Here is an 18,745-nt window from a genome sequence, read left to right as displayed (position 1 = left end):
CCAAATTCAATTAAGAAATGTTTTTTATGTGTGAAGACTCAATGCAATACAAGCATAAAAAAAAACCCTAGAATTTTTAGTGGAAATTTTTCTATTACATGTGCATTTTGAAAATAAAAATATGGAACTCTTAACTAGGTTTTTAGTGATCCTAAAATAATTTCGGAAAAATATAATAAAAACTTATTAAATAATAAGATATTTTGGAGGAAATTGATAAGATAACTTAAATTTAAATATAATACCCAGAAATTGGTATTTCTATCAAGAGAAGATATAAATTTCATTTTTAAAATGTAGTAAGTAGCAATAATATTTCCTTTTATATCTGAAACTTGTCACGACCTTCAGTAGTTGTCATATCTGTTTGTTAAGTTGATTGCACATTGGTTTGCAACTGATTTCTAAGTATTGATCTATTGATCAAAAGTACTTAAATAAATTCTGCTAAGGAATGAGAACAAAACAGCCAGAAAATTGTGCTATTAAATGCAACTATTCAGTCCAGTATTGTCCTTAGGAAAATACTCTTTCATTAAATGAAGAACAAAATTTGACTAGTCTCCATATTGCTTCTGTCAAAGTACATTTCCTAGTAGTCAAAAGTTAAGAAGATGAAATTGTCAGTTTATTTAAAATGTGAAGAACGTATTGGTAAGCAACAAATTTTTATCCTAAAATTTTTAACTTTATATTACAATGTCCTAAGCCATTTTTCTCAGTTTCCCAACAACAAAATAAATAATGACTGCCGTAATTTTTTCTTACACAGAATTAGCAATGTAATCCCATTTTGGTATTAATCACTATAGTTTCAAGAGCATGTGCCATTAATTCAACTTAATGTGCAGCAACCAATCAATAGTTAGTCTGTAAACTCATTTGTTCTTTGGCTCTACATCACAAAATAATTGTTGTAAAGTAGCTCCTTTTATCATCTTCAGGGTGAAGAACTGTTTAAGTAAACTCAGTAACTCAAGGTTCAGAGGATGCATTAATCTTACACTAAAATCATGATCTTCAAAGTATTTAACAGGGGTTTTCCTAGTATTCTAAAATACATTTTCAAATAATACTACAGAAGCCTGAAATTGTTTTAGTGAAGTATAAGAGTTTTTTACTTAGTGAACACATACAGAGTTCACACTTTGTAAAACGCAGTAGTTCACACGCACTGCTTTGCACAGCGACGTTCGGTCACTCAGTATTCAGCAATTACTATGAAAAGCTAACGTGGTTCAATAGGAATGCCATATTTTTAAAAGAATCACTCTGTCTGTTAATCTTTGTCACTGTTTCAGGCTGTGGACGTTCCCTGAAGTTTTCTGTGTCATGTGGCAAACTCAGGAAATCAGCTCTCCCAGGCACTTCATTCTCACTGCTGCCTTCCCCTCCTAGCATCACTGCACTGCCAGTGGGCAAATTTGCACACATCACATAAACTGTATAATCATTTGCAGTTTTCACCTGATGTGATGTGTCTCACCTCACTGAACTTCTCTGTCATTTATTGTGAGCTTGATGCATTCCTGTGCTCTGTCCTCCTGCTGGTGAGGAGGTGCAGAAGTGTGAGGCTGCCCTGTGGCTGCAGCAGGAGGGTGGTGGCATTAGGGGTTTCTGGGGCAGTCTGCTCTCCTAACCCTTCTCTGTTTCTGGGCTGCAGAAGGCACAAAGATTTGCAGAGGTGTCAATTAGCAGGTCTGCAGCTACGGCCCTGCCTTCCCAATATTTTCTGAACTGGTGTCCTGAAGGCCTGTGTTCACTTGATATCCTTTGCACATAGCATGACTAGCAGTAAGTGCCTGGTATGTACACTTTAAGAGATAAAATACAAGGATCTTCTATTTGACCAAAAAATGGGACCTTTATAAGGACTATGGCTGCCTAATTTTGGTCTGGTCTTACAGCTTTCTTCATTAGGGCTCTTCTCTTGGATGTACAGGATTCTCCTGTACAATCTCTCTGCTGTAGAGGTAATGCTCAAGATGTTTAGGGATTATAATCTCCCTATGAAAGATTTGATGGACAGAAATAATGCCATGAAAACACTCATACAAGAGACAGCAATAAGAACTTTTTTTTTATTTAATCAGTCACGATGCAAACTGTAGTCATAGCAGTTTTAGAAAAGGCCAGAGCTTTTAGGAACACAGAGTCTGCAGGTTTTCATGTTAGAATGAGTGATGACAGGAAGATGGATCTTTGGGAATATAGCATATTTATCAGAATGATAACAAAAGTGGGTAGGCAAACGGACACCAACAGAGGTACTTGGATTTGCTTTCCCTAAGCAGTTCATACAACTCTCTCAAATACAGCTCTGCCCTTGCTCCTCTGAGAGATCAGTTTCAGATGACCAAGGGTAAATTCACTGACTGGATTTGGCCAGTGTTTGTGGCAGCTCAAAAACTGCCAGTGCCATGTGCCTTTGCCCAGTTAACTCTTTCACACCTTTGCCAAGTTAAAGGTATGGATGAACCAGGACCATATTTTACTTCAATTATCTTTCCCATCTTTTTCCCATTTCCTTGCATAATTTATTCACAATTCAACTGCATCTGGCTCACTGGTAAAGGGTACTGCCTATCAGGACTATCTAGCAAAAAACTAACTTGATATGTTTCCTTTGGGTGTACCAAAGGAGAAAACAAAACAAAACAAAACAAAACAAAAAAAAAAAACCCCACCAAACTAAAAAACATAAACAAACAAACAAAAAAAACACCTACCAAAAAAACCCCACAAAATACCCAACCCAACCTCATTAAAACAAATTAAAAAATCCCCCTAAACCAACCAAAAAACCCACCAAAAATCTGACATAAACCTCAAACCAAAAACAAAGACCTATGGCAAAACCCTCTTTTTTCCCTGGGGACTGCTATAATCTATAATGAATTTTCTTTCCAACATAGAGGCACTTCATCTGAAAGCCATGTTTTGCTACCTGACTTTTTATAAAGGATGGCAGATCTGTAAGAAAGCATCCTGGAATCCAGGCAGATCCAAAAGAGGAGAGTGAGCTATGACTGTACAGGACTGAAATACTGAAATACCATTCTGCATTCTACGAGGAATCATCAGTAATGTTATTATCATTGGTAACATTGGTTACATTTTCTACATAAATCCTAAAAGACTGGTGTCACTGTGAGATGCTTTTTGAACCAGCTGCTTGCTGGTTCTGCTTGGGAGGAGGAGCTGTGGGAAAGCTACAGGTCCTGGGATGCACTGGATATGCTCTCACAGCATTTGGCATGATGATATTTGCATTCCATTTACCCCCCACAAGCCAGAAAGCCAAAACTAAGCTTTCTGATTTACAGAGAGAGAATATTTAAAAGATCTAACATATGAAAATAGTGAGAAGTGTTGGTATAAAATGTATCTTTCTTAAAAAAATATTCTATTTGGCATCAAATTATAATATCCATTCTTATAATTTTCCTGGAGCCAAATCCCCAATTATCTTTTCTGTCTGCATAACTACAGGTAAGATAAATGGTTAAATACCTAAAGCTTACATCAGAAAGAGCCTCAAAATACATTTTGAATCCAACCTATTGTATTTTATTCTTATAATTTTAAAAATATTTATATATGTGAAAGTAATGGTAATAATTACAATGCACTCCTTAGATTTATATTGGAAAGTCAGACATGATGATAAAGTTTTACAAGTCAAAACACAAAGAAAAAAAAAAGACAATTTTCATTTGAAGTAAACAACAGACTGCTGTATAATAATTTCTTCCATAGCCTGTCTTACTTCCCTTTTCTGTAACTACAAGTGGTGTTTGACAGCATGTGCTCTGAGACTGTAAGCAGAGATCACACAGCTCCCAGAAGTAACTTATAAATAATGAAATTATCACCTATTCAGATACAGACACCAAAGAGATGGATCAACTTTTTCTGCTACGCCTTGCATAAAAAGTTCCTTTTGAGTGCCACACCGTGTGCAATATTTAAAGCAGAAAATTGTCATGCCTCTTTTGTTCCAGTGAGCATACCAAAAACTCACTTTGCATTAAACAATGCACAACAGAAACACAGAGAATAAAACATATCCTCTAGACATCAGCTTTCCAGACACTCATTCTCTCCGCACTCGCAGAATGGCACATGAGGCAAACACAGCACAGGTTTCGCTTCATTGAGTTCACTGTTATTACATGAGGAATTAATTTATCCCAATACATCTGAAACATTACATGAACACTTTTAATGAGTTCTGTGTGAATGCTGGCCTAACCTCTGGCTTTTTTAGTTTGATGATTTTTTTTTGTTTTTTTCAGGGCTAAGGGGCTCTCAGCTTTCAAAATTCAAAAATATCCTCTTTTTCTCAATTCAAGACTGGCCTAATTAATGGAGAAAGAGCTCTCAGGATATTAGTCAGATTGCCAGTTCAGAGAAAGTGATGCTCAAAAACCTAATAACCTCAGAGTCCCATAGGTAGCATTTTGATTTTAGCTTTACACTTTACACAGGGAAAGGTGTAATGGGACTAAACAGATGTCATTCCAGAATGCACTATGCATGCAATGAGGGGAAGTTGATGTTGTGACCTCCATCTTCTTGAGAAGCTGGGAATTACACAAGTTCTTAACCCCAGCTGTGCAAGACTGGAAAGAGGTGTTCACCAGACAGTGTGGCAAGATAAGGGAACAATTTAGTTGTGATATTGAGTGAGGGGAAAAAAAAAGATCACAGACTATAAATTTAGATATAGAAAATTCTCAGATACCTTCACTGTCCCCAGTATTGAACTGAAAAAGTCTATATGGCAGGGTTCTGCCTGGATTTCCTAACTTGCCATGTGTCCCTGAATTTTAAATAATCCAATATAAAAAAAATACTGTGATATATAAAATGCAGAGGCGTTTCTACATACCATATTTTTCAGAGTTTACACCACCATATTCTGCGTTCTACCCTTAGCAGAGTACTATCAGTGGAGTTCTTATTCAGTGATTCAATTGAAAGCATAATAACCATTTTATGACCATAGCATCCCAACATCTCTCTCTTTGATTTGTATATTTAAAAGGATTCCAGAAGATATATACAGTCACTAAAAAAAGTTTATAAACAACTTACAGACAGAATTTTTGTGGTTGCTGTCTTTGCTGGGCAACATCTTGACTCCTCTTGATTTCAGTTCAATTGCTTTTTTTACTGAGAAGACAAGTAAGCAAAGAGAAAATAATTCATTATCAAACATCATTAAAAGGACATAGAGCTGCAAAATCATGCATTAAAATAATACAAAGCTATATAGGAAACCTACAGAAGATTGAAATAACTGCAGCTTCTGTGATAATCCAAATAAAATTTTTGGGTTTTTTATTTTTACAAAAATACAACCATGTCCTTTAAAAACATATCTTATCAGAATTGAAAGTATTTTGAATTCAAGTTTCTTTATGTTCAAAGAAAAGAACAGCCTGTCCTACTTACAGGTATAGATTTCCTGTGTTTGCCATTCTATATAAGAAAATCTTAATCATTAAAAAAATGTTTCTTACATAGAATATACAGAACATTATCTATGCATATTCAAGGACTACAAGTTTTCAATGTGATATTAACACCACCTTTTGTTTGATTTACTTTTTATCAGGAGAAATGTTTTTAGTTCTGTTTCCCAATGAGATTAACATAGTGTGTTACATTATTTGGCTCACTTAAACCCTTTTGAATCTACAGGGCAATTTCAACTGAATTAGAAAGAAGAAAGAATAAGAGCTCTCACAGGGGCAAAGTTTTGTGAGAAAGAACTGATGCATCAGAGGTTTAATATCCTTTTACTCTGTTAGGTCAGCTGAATGGCTGATAAACTCCCAGCCTATCCCTATTAAGTAGTTTGGGCACCATAGGTGGGATCAGGAGCCAAGTAGGAAGAGACATGAGAAGACAGCAGTGCAGCTATACATTAAGGAAGACACAGGGTAGAATTTTAATTGCAATGGTAAGAAAAAAAGATAGAAATATAGGACACCTTCACAGGATATTAATTAGTTCTGTGGGAACGAATTGAGCAATGGAAAGTAAAATCAGATGTAGAAAAAAATTTTGGAACAAGCGTGAACAATTCAAAACTATTGTGTCAAAAAACAATAGCAATTGCAAAAAAGCTGATGACTGACTCTGTACCAGAATGCTAATGGCAACAACAAGATGCATTTCAGTTACCAAAAATTACAAAAACCTGTAATCTTTCCCTAATTCATACTAAATACCTTTTTTCCAGACCTGGCAGGGGCTAATAATCTCAAAGTGCACTTATTTATCCAAGACACAAACAGAAACAATAATTCAACTCAAACATTTCTTACATAGCAGTAATTGGTAGCTCACATTAAACAAATTCATAGTACAGATGTAAGTTATACTTTTTGTCATTACATGGTATGAATTTTATAATTACTACAATATACACTAATTTGTATGTAAATATTTCTAAGAAGTGAAGAGGTAGAAAGCAAGTTGTCTTTAAATACCGCATTAAAAATCATGATCCCATTGTATTTATTTCTATATTGTAACTTCAGAGTGAAGGTGGCTTTTCTTGACTACTGAAATTGAGCAAGTATTGCAGAAAGTACATTCTGTGCTATGTGCAAGTGCAGTCATTCACGCCTAAATGTGGAAAACAGGTGTTCAAGTGATGGAAGATGATTGAAACACAATTGCAGCTGAATCGTACGAAATGGTTATGATAGCAGTGTGGTGTTTTTTCTAAGGCAGGAACTGTACATCATACAGAGACATCAGTGCAGACAATATTATCCCCAAGGCATTTTGGAAGGGCAAACTTTGTGGATATGGTTTTATTTGGGTTAGTTTCCAGACTTAGGTTCAAAAGACTCCATCAAGTGCCACCTTAAGTTGTTTTTCAGGCTGTGTAACAAGTCTGTTAAAATTATTCTATATTTAATGGGAAATGTACAACACAGTTCTTGCAGAGAATATTTGGGATACTGTCTGGAGTTGTGGTCCCTCCACCAGTATGAATTTCTCAATTTATTAATATCTGTGTTGTGTAAAACCTGTGAGCAGCTCTTTGAGGATTCAGAACCCATATTGCTTACATGGATGAGTAACAAAAACATTGAGTTGTTAGACAATGGACAGAAAAAAAGAACTATATTCTTCTTTGCTTTGAGCTGTGACACTATTTTAGAGTAAAAATTACAATCATCACTCAAATTCCTTGTGACATTTCACTCTTAAGGGTATTTGTTATACATATTTGAAGCACACTTCATGTGAATGAGAAAAAATTATACTCATGAGCTTTATTTAAAATACAGAGCTCACAAATTGAAACAAGATGTTTTGACTTGATATATAAAAAGCTTTTTGACTGTCATGCACTGAAAGAGGTCCTGCAGTTTCTAATCTTGGATTTTTTTTTTCAGATGTCAAGTAAAAGGCATTCTGTATATTACTGAAAGAACAATAGGGAGGGCATGCACAAAACTTAAGATCAGTAATCTAAATGTTTGTTTTATGAAGAGAAATAACTCACTCAAGGGGGTGATTCATCCCCTTCTAAGATAGACACAATGAATCCGCCTCTGGAGATGCCTTTTTCTCTCCATGAAACATAACAGAAACATATCACACTTGCTGAAGTTAGATCCCTACATTTTAGATAGTAAACATTAAATGGAACAAGTCTTTATGACTAGAAAAATTTAACAGCCAAAGGTAGTTATCTGGGAGACATATGGAACCAAGAGGTTAAATAGGGAAGTTCAATACATGAAAAGCAAACTTTTGCCTCTTTTATTCTTGAGTGTGTATGTTTTCACATGTGCCCCACATGGTGTTTTATTGTCATTTTAAAAGGTATTAAGGAAGCATAGTCCCTAAAATAAAAACTATTCAATATCTGAAAAAGAAAAAGAAAAAGAGACTACTGCACACTGTGGTTCAAGTGTACCAGTTCAACTCCTCCTGTAAACAAAATACCCTAAATTAGAATTTTTATAAAATTTAAATCCCATTTGAAAATCTTTTCTGAGACCCTTCTCTGTAACTTCCCCATTGCACCTTCATTAGACAGGTTTTCCTGATTTCAAAGATGATTTTCCATTTAGCAGCAAAAAGAGGAATGGGTTGACATAATTAATGTCATAACTGAACAGCACTTTCCAACTTTTAAGGGATTACTTTTAAAAAGCTGCATAGCCTTCTGTTAGCTTCACTTAAACATTCAGTTAAGATCACTGAATTAGCTTATTTTACCTTTTCTGTTCATCATAGCTTCAAGAGTCTTTTGGAGATGAGTTACTTGTTCAGGGATGAGGGCAGAGAGCTGAGTGCTGGAAGTCCATAACAATCTTATCAGACTAGAAAGCACCAGTGGTATTCCTTAAACTTTTGCTACAGCTGAAATAAACAGCCATGAAAGGAATATATGCCTGGTCTGATCTGAATGGATCATGAAAGTAAAACTTTCAGGTTGTAAATCTTCATTCAAATCTACTGTGACTTTCATGCAACTCTTAGTTTCTGACATATTTGAACATGAGTGAAGAAAATACATTTCATCCCAGATGTTGGTGACATAATATGCTTTTCCTTAATTACCCAAATACATGAGTATCTTGCTGATTTTTCTTCCTGCATGAAATAACCTCCAAGACCTCAAACACTGGCTACCACGCAAAGCTAAAATATTCTGACATCATCTGTTGGTACTTCCTCAAGCTGCTCTGCTGCTGGTCTGCTGACTTCAGCTCTTGGCTGCCCTTCACTGCAGATATTTCCTAAGTACAGATATTTGAAGGTGAAGAGGAACAGCATGTTGACCAGTATTTGGTGATCATAAGAAGCATCTTTCCTGTCCAGTCTGAAGCTCTATGTCACTATAAGGAATATATATAGATATTTTTGAAGGGTTCTCTGGTTTTGTTACAGTAAAGGAAGAACCCCAATATTTTCAGTATTTTTACATATGATACATATCTTTTACAAAGATTTACACTTGGCTTTAAATATTTTGCAGAGTTCAGTAAAAAAGTGATGTGTTTGCAAGAACATTCGTATTATTCTTGAAGGAACTCAGCAAATTTATCTCAGTACAGTGCAGAATTAATCAATTTCCTTTTGCTTTCATTTCACTGTTCTGATTTTCTTCATTATGAGTAATCCTGTTGTAAAACAAAGTCTTTTCTTAATTAAGGCTGAAGAGTCCACTTCAGTGCTCTGTTTCCTTTGCCCTGGTGCCTAATCTTTCCACATTCTCCTCCAAAGACACAATTGTGAGAATAGTAACTTTTTTTTGGTACTATTACTTGGAATAAATAACTTACAGTTTCACAATTAACAGAATCAATGTTCTATCCAGATTATACTTAGAAATGAAACATTTCTTTCTTATTACTCAAAGTCTTTTGAGATCAGTAAACAGCTTGTTATCTCTTTCTATGTTTTCTTCTCCTTCACTATGGCCTGTTGTACTATGAAATCTTTCTAAAAGTTTAGTATTTATGAGAATGAGAAAAAAAGCAATCCTTCTCAATCTTACTTTAGTATATGAAGGGAATTCTATAATCATTTTGTTGATAAAACAAGATCCCACACTCAATAACCTGGGAGCATCCTTAGAAGCTTTTCCTCTCACCTGCCCACTTGACATTTTGCAGAAGCATCACAGCCTTCCACAGGATTTCTAGTTTAAACCAAGTCATTGGAATAGTCCATCACTTTTCTGTTTCTCTGCTCCCTGCCTGAAGAGTATTCCATCTAATACACTCTCCCAGTGTTTCTTTCACTAACAGCTTTCAAAATCTTCCCTACTAATCGGTATTGTAACTCTGGAAAGCTTCACAGCAGGCACAAATGTTTCTCCTATATGGCTACCTGTAAAAGCTGTAGGTTCATGATCAGTTGGCTTCCTTGTTCCATCAATTCAGCAAAGTACTGCCTGTCACTATCAGACCTCCCACCTGCTCCCTGTGCTGGAAATCTCTGCATTCAGTACTAGTGAATAAATGGCACCAAGATAAATTGGTGTCACAGTAGATTTTTACACAAATCTTTCTCATTCTATTTGTATAAGCTGACACAGGTTCTGCAGGTTTAAAAAGAAGCACAGCCATTTGTTTTCCATTAACCTTCTCTATGTCTCCTAGCTGGCCCCTTGCCCTGATGGACTGCCTTAGCTACTTTGTGCTTTCAGTGTATGATATATCATAATAAAACCGGTCCAGCAGGCATCAAGTCTTCAATGACTGCAGATATTCTCCATAGTTCTGGAAAATTGTATCAATACAATTTAGTCTATGAATGAATATACAGTGTTGCAGAACACACTGGGTAGTCGTGTCTAGGAACTGACTCTAAAAGTAAATCATAAAATGAGAACCACTCAGTTCCTTGTTTAAATGCCACTTCAACCACAGTCTTTTGAATAGTATTAACTGAATGGCTGTTACTGAATTGGCATCTTCTTAGTGCTGATATCATGAGACAGCTGTGTCTGAGCCTTTTTAGCAACATTTTACTAGACACTTAAGAAATAAGTATTACTGTGGCAGTGCTGGACTGCATAAGTGGTTCTATTAACAACAGAAAAGAATTGTCAAGAAAGATGGTGGATTATCTCCTTGTTGATGTTTTCATATCAAGACTGGTTTACTCTCTTGATAATAAAATTTAACAAAATATATCTTTTTTTGTCTCAGGAATATTTAAAGGAAAAGTCCATTGAACATCACTTAAGAGCTAAAAAAAAAAAGTTTTTTTCCTGGCTTTTGATGTTATCAATCGATTTTATTAATTTCCTTTCTAAATATACTCTAAGTAACAATTCTAAATGAAACTCCTGACTAAAAGTACCATGCATCAAGGAAACACTGCAAATTATTTTCACTTATTTAAAACATAATTTTTAGCATTTTAAAGAATATGAGGAAAGGGCAGGCATTTATAGGCAGACTTTGTGCATTATGAAATTTCATTGAAAGATTTAGCAATTGCAAGTTGATTTACATTATTTCCCTCATGGTTTTCCATTAGCATACATTTATTTCAGCAGCCTCTATTATATTCATTGTTTGACTTCAGGATTATCTGTTTGTTAAATCCTGAATAACTGAATGTAATTAAACACAACAGATAGATTACTTGTGGTACATAATTATCAAAATACCTAATACCTTCTTGAACCTCTCTGAAAACTTGCCAAAATAGAATACTTTTTTTTGAAACACTCTGCAACAGAGGCCGGAGTTACTGCAAAAGTAAAAAAAATAAAAACAGCCATTAATCAGGTTTTGCTTTGGAAGCTTTCTTATTCTGTTCTATTTCTAGGGATTTTGAAATAAATATTTAACTTAAGCAGACTACTTTTAGCTGTATAGCTAAAGTTGTTGTGGGGTTCTTTCCTCCTAAAAAGAAAACAATATTTTTAAAAACCCTTCTATTGTTCTGGCCACAAGCAAAAGCTAAGCAGGCATACTTTACATGCTGTAAATAGGCAAAAAAGCAGGGGATTCTGTATGACACCTTTTAAGTCATTCTGTGTACATCAATAAGCTTTGTTTCTAGGAAGTGCCAGGTTTTCATCTCCTAGTAAACCTGTTAAGGATACTTCACCTCTGGGGAATTTACACATTTATGAAGCACTGGCATAAGACAAATCATATGCTCTGCAACTCCCTCTGAATATGCAAAGGGAATTCATGTATTAGCATAGGTGAGGGTAGAGGAATTTAAAATAAAAAATAGTTCATAACTGAAAGACTGCACCATCTTTCCCTCCATGGCAATGCCATCAAGGAACAAGGCAGAACAAGAACTGTATCCAGTGATAGATATGGTGAGAGTTCATTTCCATGACACCAATGTCGCTGGCATGGCAGATATGAAGAAGACAAGGCAGAGCAAGTCACTACAATTTAATTTTTTTCTGGTGCTTTTCAGAGCAGTTCAACACCATGCCTCCTCCTGAATAGAAACTGTGAAACTACAAAAAAATATTCCACAGGTAAACACAGAGAAACTGGGACATAAATATTTTTATTGATGAAATCAACATCATAATATAAAAAATCAAGTAAAAACAACAAAGGATGTTTGGAGAGGAAAAAACAGCAAATACCAAAACAAACCCTTCACTCTATACCTAATTAATTTTTAAATTTTTAAATTTTCTATAAACTTCCACTATATTCTGATGGAAGATGGGACAATAAATATGATTCAAGAGGAAATCCAAACACCAATCATTTGGATTCACTTTTCACACTAGAATATTTTATTTATAAATTCAGCTTGCCAAGTATTTTTAAACTATATTTACTTGATGCATTAAGATGTGCTATTCCAGTACAGTGCTATTATTTTTTTAATGCAAGTGAGCTTGTTTTTTTTAGAAATATTTAGTGCCCCATGTAAAAAATGGGGCACTAAATATTTCTAAAAATGCCAGCTACAAAGATCTTAAAAAATTGCTGAACAAATTAATTATGCATAGCTTTATATCCAATTGGTAGTTCCAATATTTTAATGAAATAAATTATAATAATTCTGTTTGCCTGATCAAAGATCAAACAAAGAAAAGAAAATTAAATTGACTGCTTGTTAGTATTAGTTTTGGCTCACTGAAAAAGGCCAAGTCACAGCAATAATATAGTTATGGTAAGATAATAATAAACATGATGTTAATTTGATATGAGGGGGAAAATTAAAGGAACTCTATGCAAATGATATAAATTAAAGGAACTCTATGCAAATGATATAAAAAGTGTGATAATCAGAATTCTTACCAGGACAATAAAAAAAGTTCATTATCCCATTGTTGCTCAAAGAGGTATGTTATGCTGCCTCCCATACTGACTTGCTTTCAAAAAGCCAGTGACACTGCTAGATGTGCTAGGTTAGTGTGGAGATTTAAGAACAGGTGAAAATGAAACTCCAAAAAAGTCACTCCCCTTCTCCTTCACCCTTTCCAGTAGGAGAAGGATAAAGATGGAGACTACAGGCTGAGATAATAAAAAGGAAAAAAAAGCCATGGAATAAGGAACACACAGTAACAGCAACAATATCAATAACAACAGTATAAAAAAAGACAGGTGCTTTACACACTACAGGAGTTCACCACCTTAGTTCCATGTGGCTGCCAGGACATAGACAGAATGGTGAATGCTCCCCATAGGTCACATCCACGTAGCCCCTGGGACAAAGATGGTGGCCGCTCCCTTTCATTGATTCTCTCTGTCCTTGAGCCAAAGACAATGAGAAACAATGGTGGACAAACCCTAGAAAGTCAGATTGTCTGTGTCTTGCCACGCTGCCAGTTCAGAAGCTGGACTTGATTCCTCATGGCTGCTTCTGGCACTGGTGCTGCACTGCTGGCTCTGCTCTCTTTTGGCTCCACAACACGGCAATCCCGCTTTTGTTGGCGCCATGGCTTGGAGACACAGTGGCTTTACCATGTCTCCAAGCCTCGTCCCAGAGAACCAGGACAGGGATGAGCAGCACCAGCAGCAGAGGATGATCCTGACAGAGTTGATCCCAACAACCTCCCCAACAGAGAGGCAAAATTAGGGGCTTCTGGGGTGTAGTCAACCTTTTCTGGCCCCCAGTACCACCCCACCAGCAATGATATGGCTGGTATAGAACAACAACCTGGCCCTGCCCACACGGGTGTAGAGCCTGCCCCCTCTGCAGCCAGGACAGTGAGGCAATAAAAAGCTCACCTGTGCACATACTGAGGAGCACAGGGATATGGTGGTGGATGGGTGAGACAAATGCCACCTCTCCCTGGCCTTTTTGCAACCACCCTAGATCCATCACCACAGGTGCAGAAGAAATGCAGAGGGTCCTGGGCAAGTGGGGAAACCAACATAGAGACCCAACCTCTACCCCAGCCTCCCCAGGGCTTCCCTGATGAGACCCAGTCCCAGGGGCTAGGGCACAGCTCACTCTAGGTGCTCTCCAGTCACTTCAGAGACCCAGGAGGGGCCCTGCTCATGGATACAGAGCTCATTGTGGAGTAAAAGGGAAGAGCATTTTGGTATTCCACAAGGATAATTATGGACTATTTAGGGAAGGAACCAACATCAGGGAAAGGAATGGATTAAATTGGCACAAGAGATGTGTGAGATTAGAACAAATAGATTTTTATAGATTTACATTAAAAATATAAATATGTCAAAAATATATTTTTGTATTGAGTCTGAGTGGCAGTTTTTTTTTGGGGGGGTAGGGGTGCTGCAGGGGTGGATTCTGTGAAGAGCTGTCAGAAGCTTCCTTCATGTCTGATAGGAACAAAACCAGATGGTTCCAAAACTGACCTGCCACTAGCTAAGGCTGAGCCCATCAGTGATGGGGTAACATATTTCAGAAGTAAAAAAGTCACAGTGCAGCATTAATAGCAGCCAGAGAAAAGAGTGACAATATGTGAGGGTTGAGCCTGATTTGCCCATGACAGTAACTGGTGAGTGATACTTTGCTGTCCTTATCTCAATACATTTTCTCTTACTTGTCCTGGTGAGGTGGAGGAGTGAATGACTGATATGGTGGGCACCTGGCATCCAGCCAGCATCAACCCACCACAGTCCTTATGATGCTATCTGCAAATGGACAAGCTTGTGATTTTGTTTTGTGAATAGCATTTACACCTGACAGCTACCATGAAACATCTATATAGGGACTCTAAAGCACAATAACTTACTCTCTGGCAAAGTGTAAAGGCTACTTTCATTTAATATCTAAGGACACAAAAAGAGACAGCACAGACAGACTTTAAAGAGCCATTCTTTCTAGCAAGCAGCAACAGAGAGAAAGCAGTCAAAGAAAGTTCAGTCCTAAATGCCCTGAGGACAATTGCTCAAGATTTAGAATTTCTGGGAAATTAGAACAATCACAAAGATTCCTTCATTTTGGTCTGGCAATGAGGACTCATCTATTAGTAAAGTGAGTGTTAAATGGTTACATTTAAAAGTCTCTATATTTATTTCACGTGTCTCAAAGATAGGATAGCTCAATATATCAACACATCAATCCCAACTACATGTGTGTATTCTGAAATAGTCTCTAAACTATTGGGTATAACTGCCCATAAGCAAATTGTTTCTTGGAGGTCTCAGAGTCATATAGCCTGCAATGCAGGATTTGCCAGAGGACAAATACAAGGATTGTGTCTGGAGACAATCGAACACTGAAGGCATTCTTTCACTACTAGGTTTTGTGCCTGAAAACGAGGTTGTGTATGTCACAAGTTTTTAGTTTTAGTTTTGTGGGGTTTTCTTTTTTTGTTTCATGATCAGTTCAAATAACTATTTAACTTGAGAGAAGTACCTAAGATGGAATGATATGTGAAGGCTGTTGAATTTTAGCAGAAATAAGTTTCTGAAAAAAGAAACATAAGGGAGAAACTCAAAGAGCTGGGACATTATAGCCTGGAGAAGAAAAAACTTGGGGGGATCAGGGGTGGATCTTATTGGTATGAATTAATACCTGTGAGATAATATGATGTAAAGTAGGTGGAGCCAGAGTCTTCATGATGATATCCATTGACAAGATGGGAAGCAATAAGCACAAATTGAAACTCAGGAAAACCCACTCATAAAAAAAGTGAAAACCTTTTTCCTCTGAGGGAAAACACTGGCACTGATTGCCCAGAGAGGTTGCAGAGTCTCTAATCTTGGAGGTATTCAAATCCCACCCCTGACCCAGTCTTGGGCAGTTTGCTTTAGGTTACCCTTCTTTGAGAAAGACACTGGGCTAGGTGAGCTCCAGAGGGCTCTTCCAACCTCTGCTATTGTGCCATTTCTGGTACTAGTAGATTACTCTAACTGAAAATATTGTTACTTCTGCTTAGTTTTCATATACACACATAATATAGTTACTTATGCTGTGTAATAAAAAGAACTTAATGAAGATGTTAGATTAACCTGTTTTTTATATCACTATGAATTTTCATCCTATGGGTCTTGAAATTTTTCTCCTATGTTTTAATATAGTTTATGTTTATATCACTAACATAGGATTTTTTTTAATTGCAATTGAGTCTGATAGGATAGATAACTATGTAAACCATGATCTCTCATGTGATTCAGAAACCTTTGTATTAAATACAGTAAAAATTATAAACCAGCAATTCATAAAAATTATTTAAATTAAGAAAGTAAATTTCTGTAATTGTAAGAATTTGATTTACAAGAAGATACTTCCACATGTCATTCAAGGTATATTCTACATCAAAGAAGTTCACACTTTCACCCAGTATCTGATGTATTATGCAGATCAAGAGAGACACATCTGAAATAACGATCTCTCCAGATATTTCCCAAAAGTTTTACCTACTTGGTGAGTATTTGTCTAGAGATAAGATATATTGAAGAAGAACAGATTTTTTTTTCCAGGGTATGTAACATCACAAACTTCCTCCTTGTTATTCTGTTGATTCATAGTTTTCTGGTGCCTAAGTAGGATATATCACAATGTTTTTGTGGACCCCACTTGACAGGCTTAAGTCACAGAATTAACATAAGCAGTGCATTCACATTCATAGTACCCAGCAGTGGTATTATATATGCATCCTTGGTAAACTTTGGGAAAAAATAAGTTTTAAGTGCAAAGGATCATATACCTATGCTGAGTTGCCAAAATGAAATGAAATTTCAGATTTTGTTTTTCTGAAATATTAAAATTATTTTTAAAACTGAAAGAACTATGTATATCAGACACTTTTGTTGTACAAGCATGACATAGTCACCAGAAACCATACAGTTGTTGCAATGTATTTATCATTTCAAAAATTATAGAGGTCCCACAGTTTCAGGGGAAAAAACACAAATGTCTAAATTCCTAAAAGTTTTGATGTTATGGGAGTAAAAGGGTTGAAACAGTTATGTAAGTGCAGAATTTGAAAGCACAGATAAATTAGGAAGCTTTTCTATTTTCAATATAACTACCATGTCTTTCATCTTGAGTAATGATTTATAAAGTACAAAAATCAATAAAGAATCCATTCTAAAAAATTGCATTTTAAAAAGTATCTACATGAACATAAGTAGAAATGACAGCAACAGTGACATCCTCTTGTCTTCTTTTGAAGTTGTCTATGCAAATGTATGCAGGAGCCTGAAATGTAATCTGTACTATACTATGGTTGAGTCAAAATTCCAAGCGATGAATGTAGCTTCTGGATGAGAGTTAGGTTTTGAATAATGAAGGAAGACAATGTTTAGATGGAAGCCTGCCTTTGTGTGGAATTGACTTTCTGCAAGTTGCATTCTAGGCATGTTTTAAAGCAAAGATCAGACTGACTGCAAAGAAACTTATTATGAAAACAGTGAGCAAGCAAATGCACATTTAGAGCAGACTGCATTGTGAGACACACGTACTTTTTCTAAAAGCAAATCCCTAGAGATGTCTGATCACACAAGGAAAACAGATATTCAGCGTAAGAGTGATAATTACATAGTAATAAAAAGAGTCAGCTTTTTACTGTGTCTGTGATATTTAAACATAATTATCAAATTCCACCACCACTTTAGTGATGCTTAAAGGTAAAGGGCTTTTTAGGTGTGCTTTTATAGGTTTCCTACCTTGAAACTGAGCATTAAATCCCTTTCGTCGGTGATTGCTATCAGACGTGAAATGTAGTCGTAACCAGTTCTTACTGCTGATAACTGGAGAAGGTAAATTCATACCACTCAACCTGGAAAAAGAAAAACAATCTTATATTAAAAAAATTCATGCATACACCACCTAAATAAGAAATCCCCCAAACCTCAAAATATTAAATCACAATGGTTTGTTATCATCTAATCTCAATGTATTACAGTTGAGTAGCTATTATGTTGAGAGGAATATGAGGGTTTTTTTTTTCTCATTACAGCTATCCCTTTTATGATTAAAACTTGTTTTTCCAAACTATTTTTTCATGAATTAAAGAAGAAAACCAGTCTTGTGAGAGTGTATGCATACAAGTGTAGGTGTGCATGCACGTGTCAAAACATTCAGCAGAAAAAAAGCCTATTCAGTTATGGCAAGATCTCATCACCTGACTCCCAGTTGTGGGATTTGACAGGAAGTCAAATAAGTGTAATGGAAGCTATCTAATTTTAAGTTTGGGTGGTAAGTTATAGGTACACAACTATGCTGGTAGAACTGATTTTGTGTATATTAAGTCCAATCCACATTTAATAAAAAATCAGAGAAGTCTAAGCACAACAGTGGATATGAAGAAAGTGCACAAAGAATTTTTCTAATACAGGCAACAGGCCCTTGGACCACACTGGATTATTCCATTGTCATTCATTACACTACACCATTTGTTAATGGAGTAGCTAACACAAAGAACCTAATATGATGTAAATTTCTGTCTTAGTTTACCAGATGGAACTTTTTTTTTGTTTGTTTTGCATGACCATGCTCCAGATTTCAAATTTTGCCTTTCTTCATTTCTTCTTCTTTTTTTTTTTTACCCTTGAATAACACTGAGAACTACACAAAATAAAGTTTATCCTTTTAAAAAATGTTGATACCTTAAACAAACTGATGAATATCAGAAATTCTCAGCTAAGATATCATCTGCATGAGGATAGATTTGCCAGTACTAAAGTAGACACAGAAGATATTTTTGGAGCTAAAAAATAAACAAACTGAAATGGGATTTAGTGTCCCTCCAAAATTAATCAGTATAGTGAAATAGATGCCTTTTTTTTCATCACAGTATGTGATATCAGAGTTTCATTAAATATTCCAGATTAAT

General features: G+C 35.8%; 1 protein-coding gene across 1 annotated transcript in view; it reads right to left on the bottom strand.

Annotated features, from left to right (window-relative positions):
• CSMD1 (CUB and Sushi multiple domains 1) overlaps positions 1 to 18,745 on the bottom strand; it is a 1,056,389-nt gene that overhangs the window by 361,259 nt on the left and 676,385 nt on the right. Inside the window, exons 6-7 of the mRNA XM_050972940.1 lie at positions 17,577 to 17,689; positions 5,101 to 5,178 (exon numbers count right to left, since the gene is read on the bottom strand). Of these exons, the coding sequence (XP_050828897.1) occupies positions 5,101 to 5,178; positions 17,577 to 17,689 (191 nt within the window). The remainder of the gene's footprint in view (positions 1 to 5,100; positions 5,179 to 17,576; positions 17,690 to 18,745) is intronic.

This window comes from Serinus canaria, chromosome 3 (genome assembly GCF_022539315.1).
Source record: "Serinus canaria isolate serCan28SL12 chromosome 3, serCan2020, whole genome shotgun sequence".
In the NCBI taxonomy this organism is placed as follows: domain Eukaryota; kingdom Metazoa; phylum Chordata; class Aves; order Passeriformes; family Fringillidae; genus Serinus; species Serinus canaria.
The sequence above is the reverse complement of the archived record's forward strand: the minus strand, read 5'-3'. Positions and strand labels throughout refer to the sequence as shown.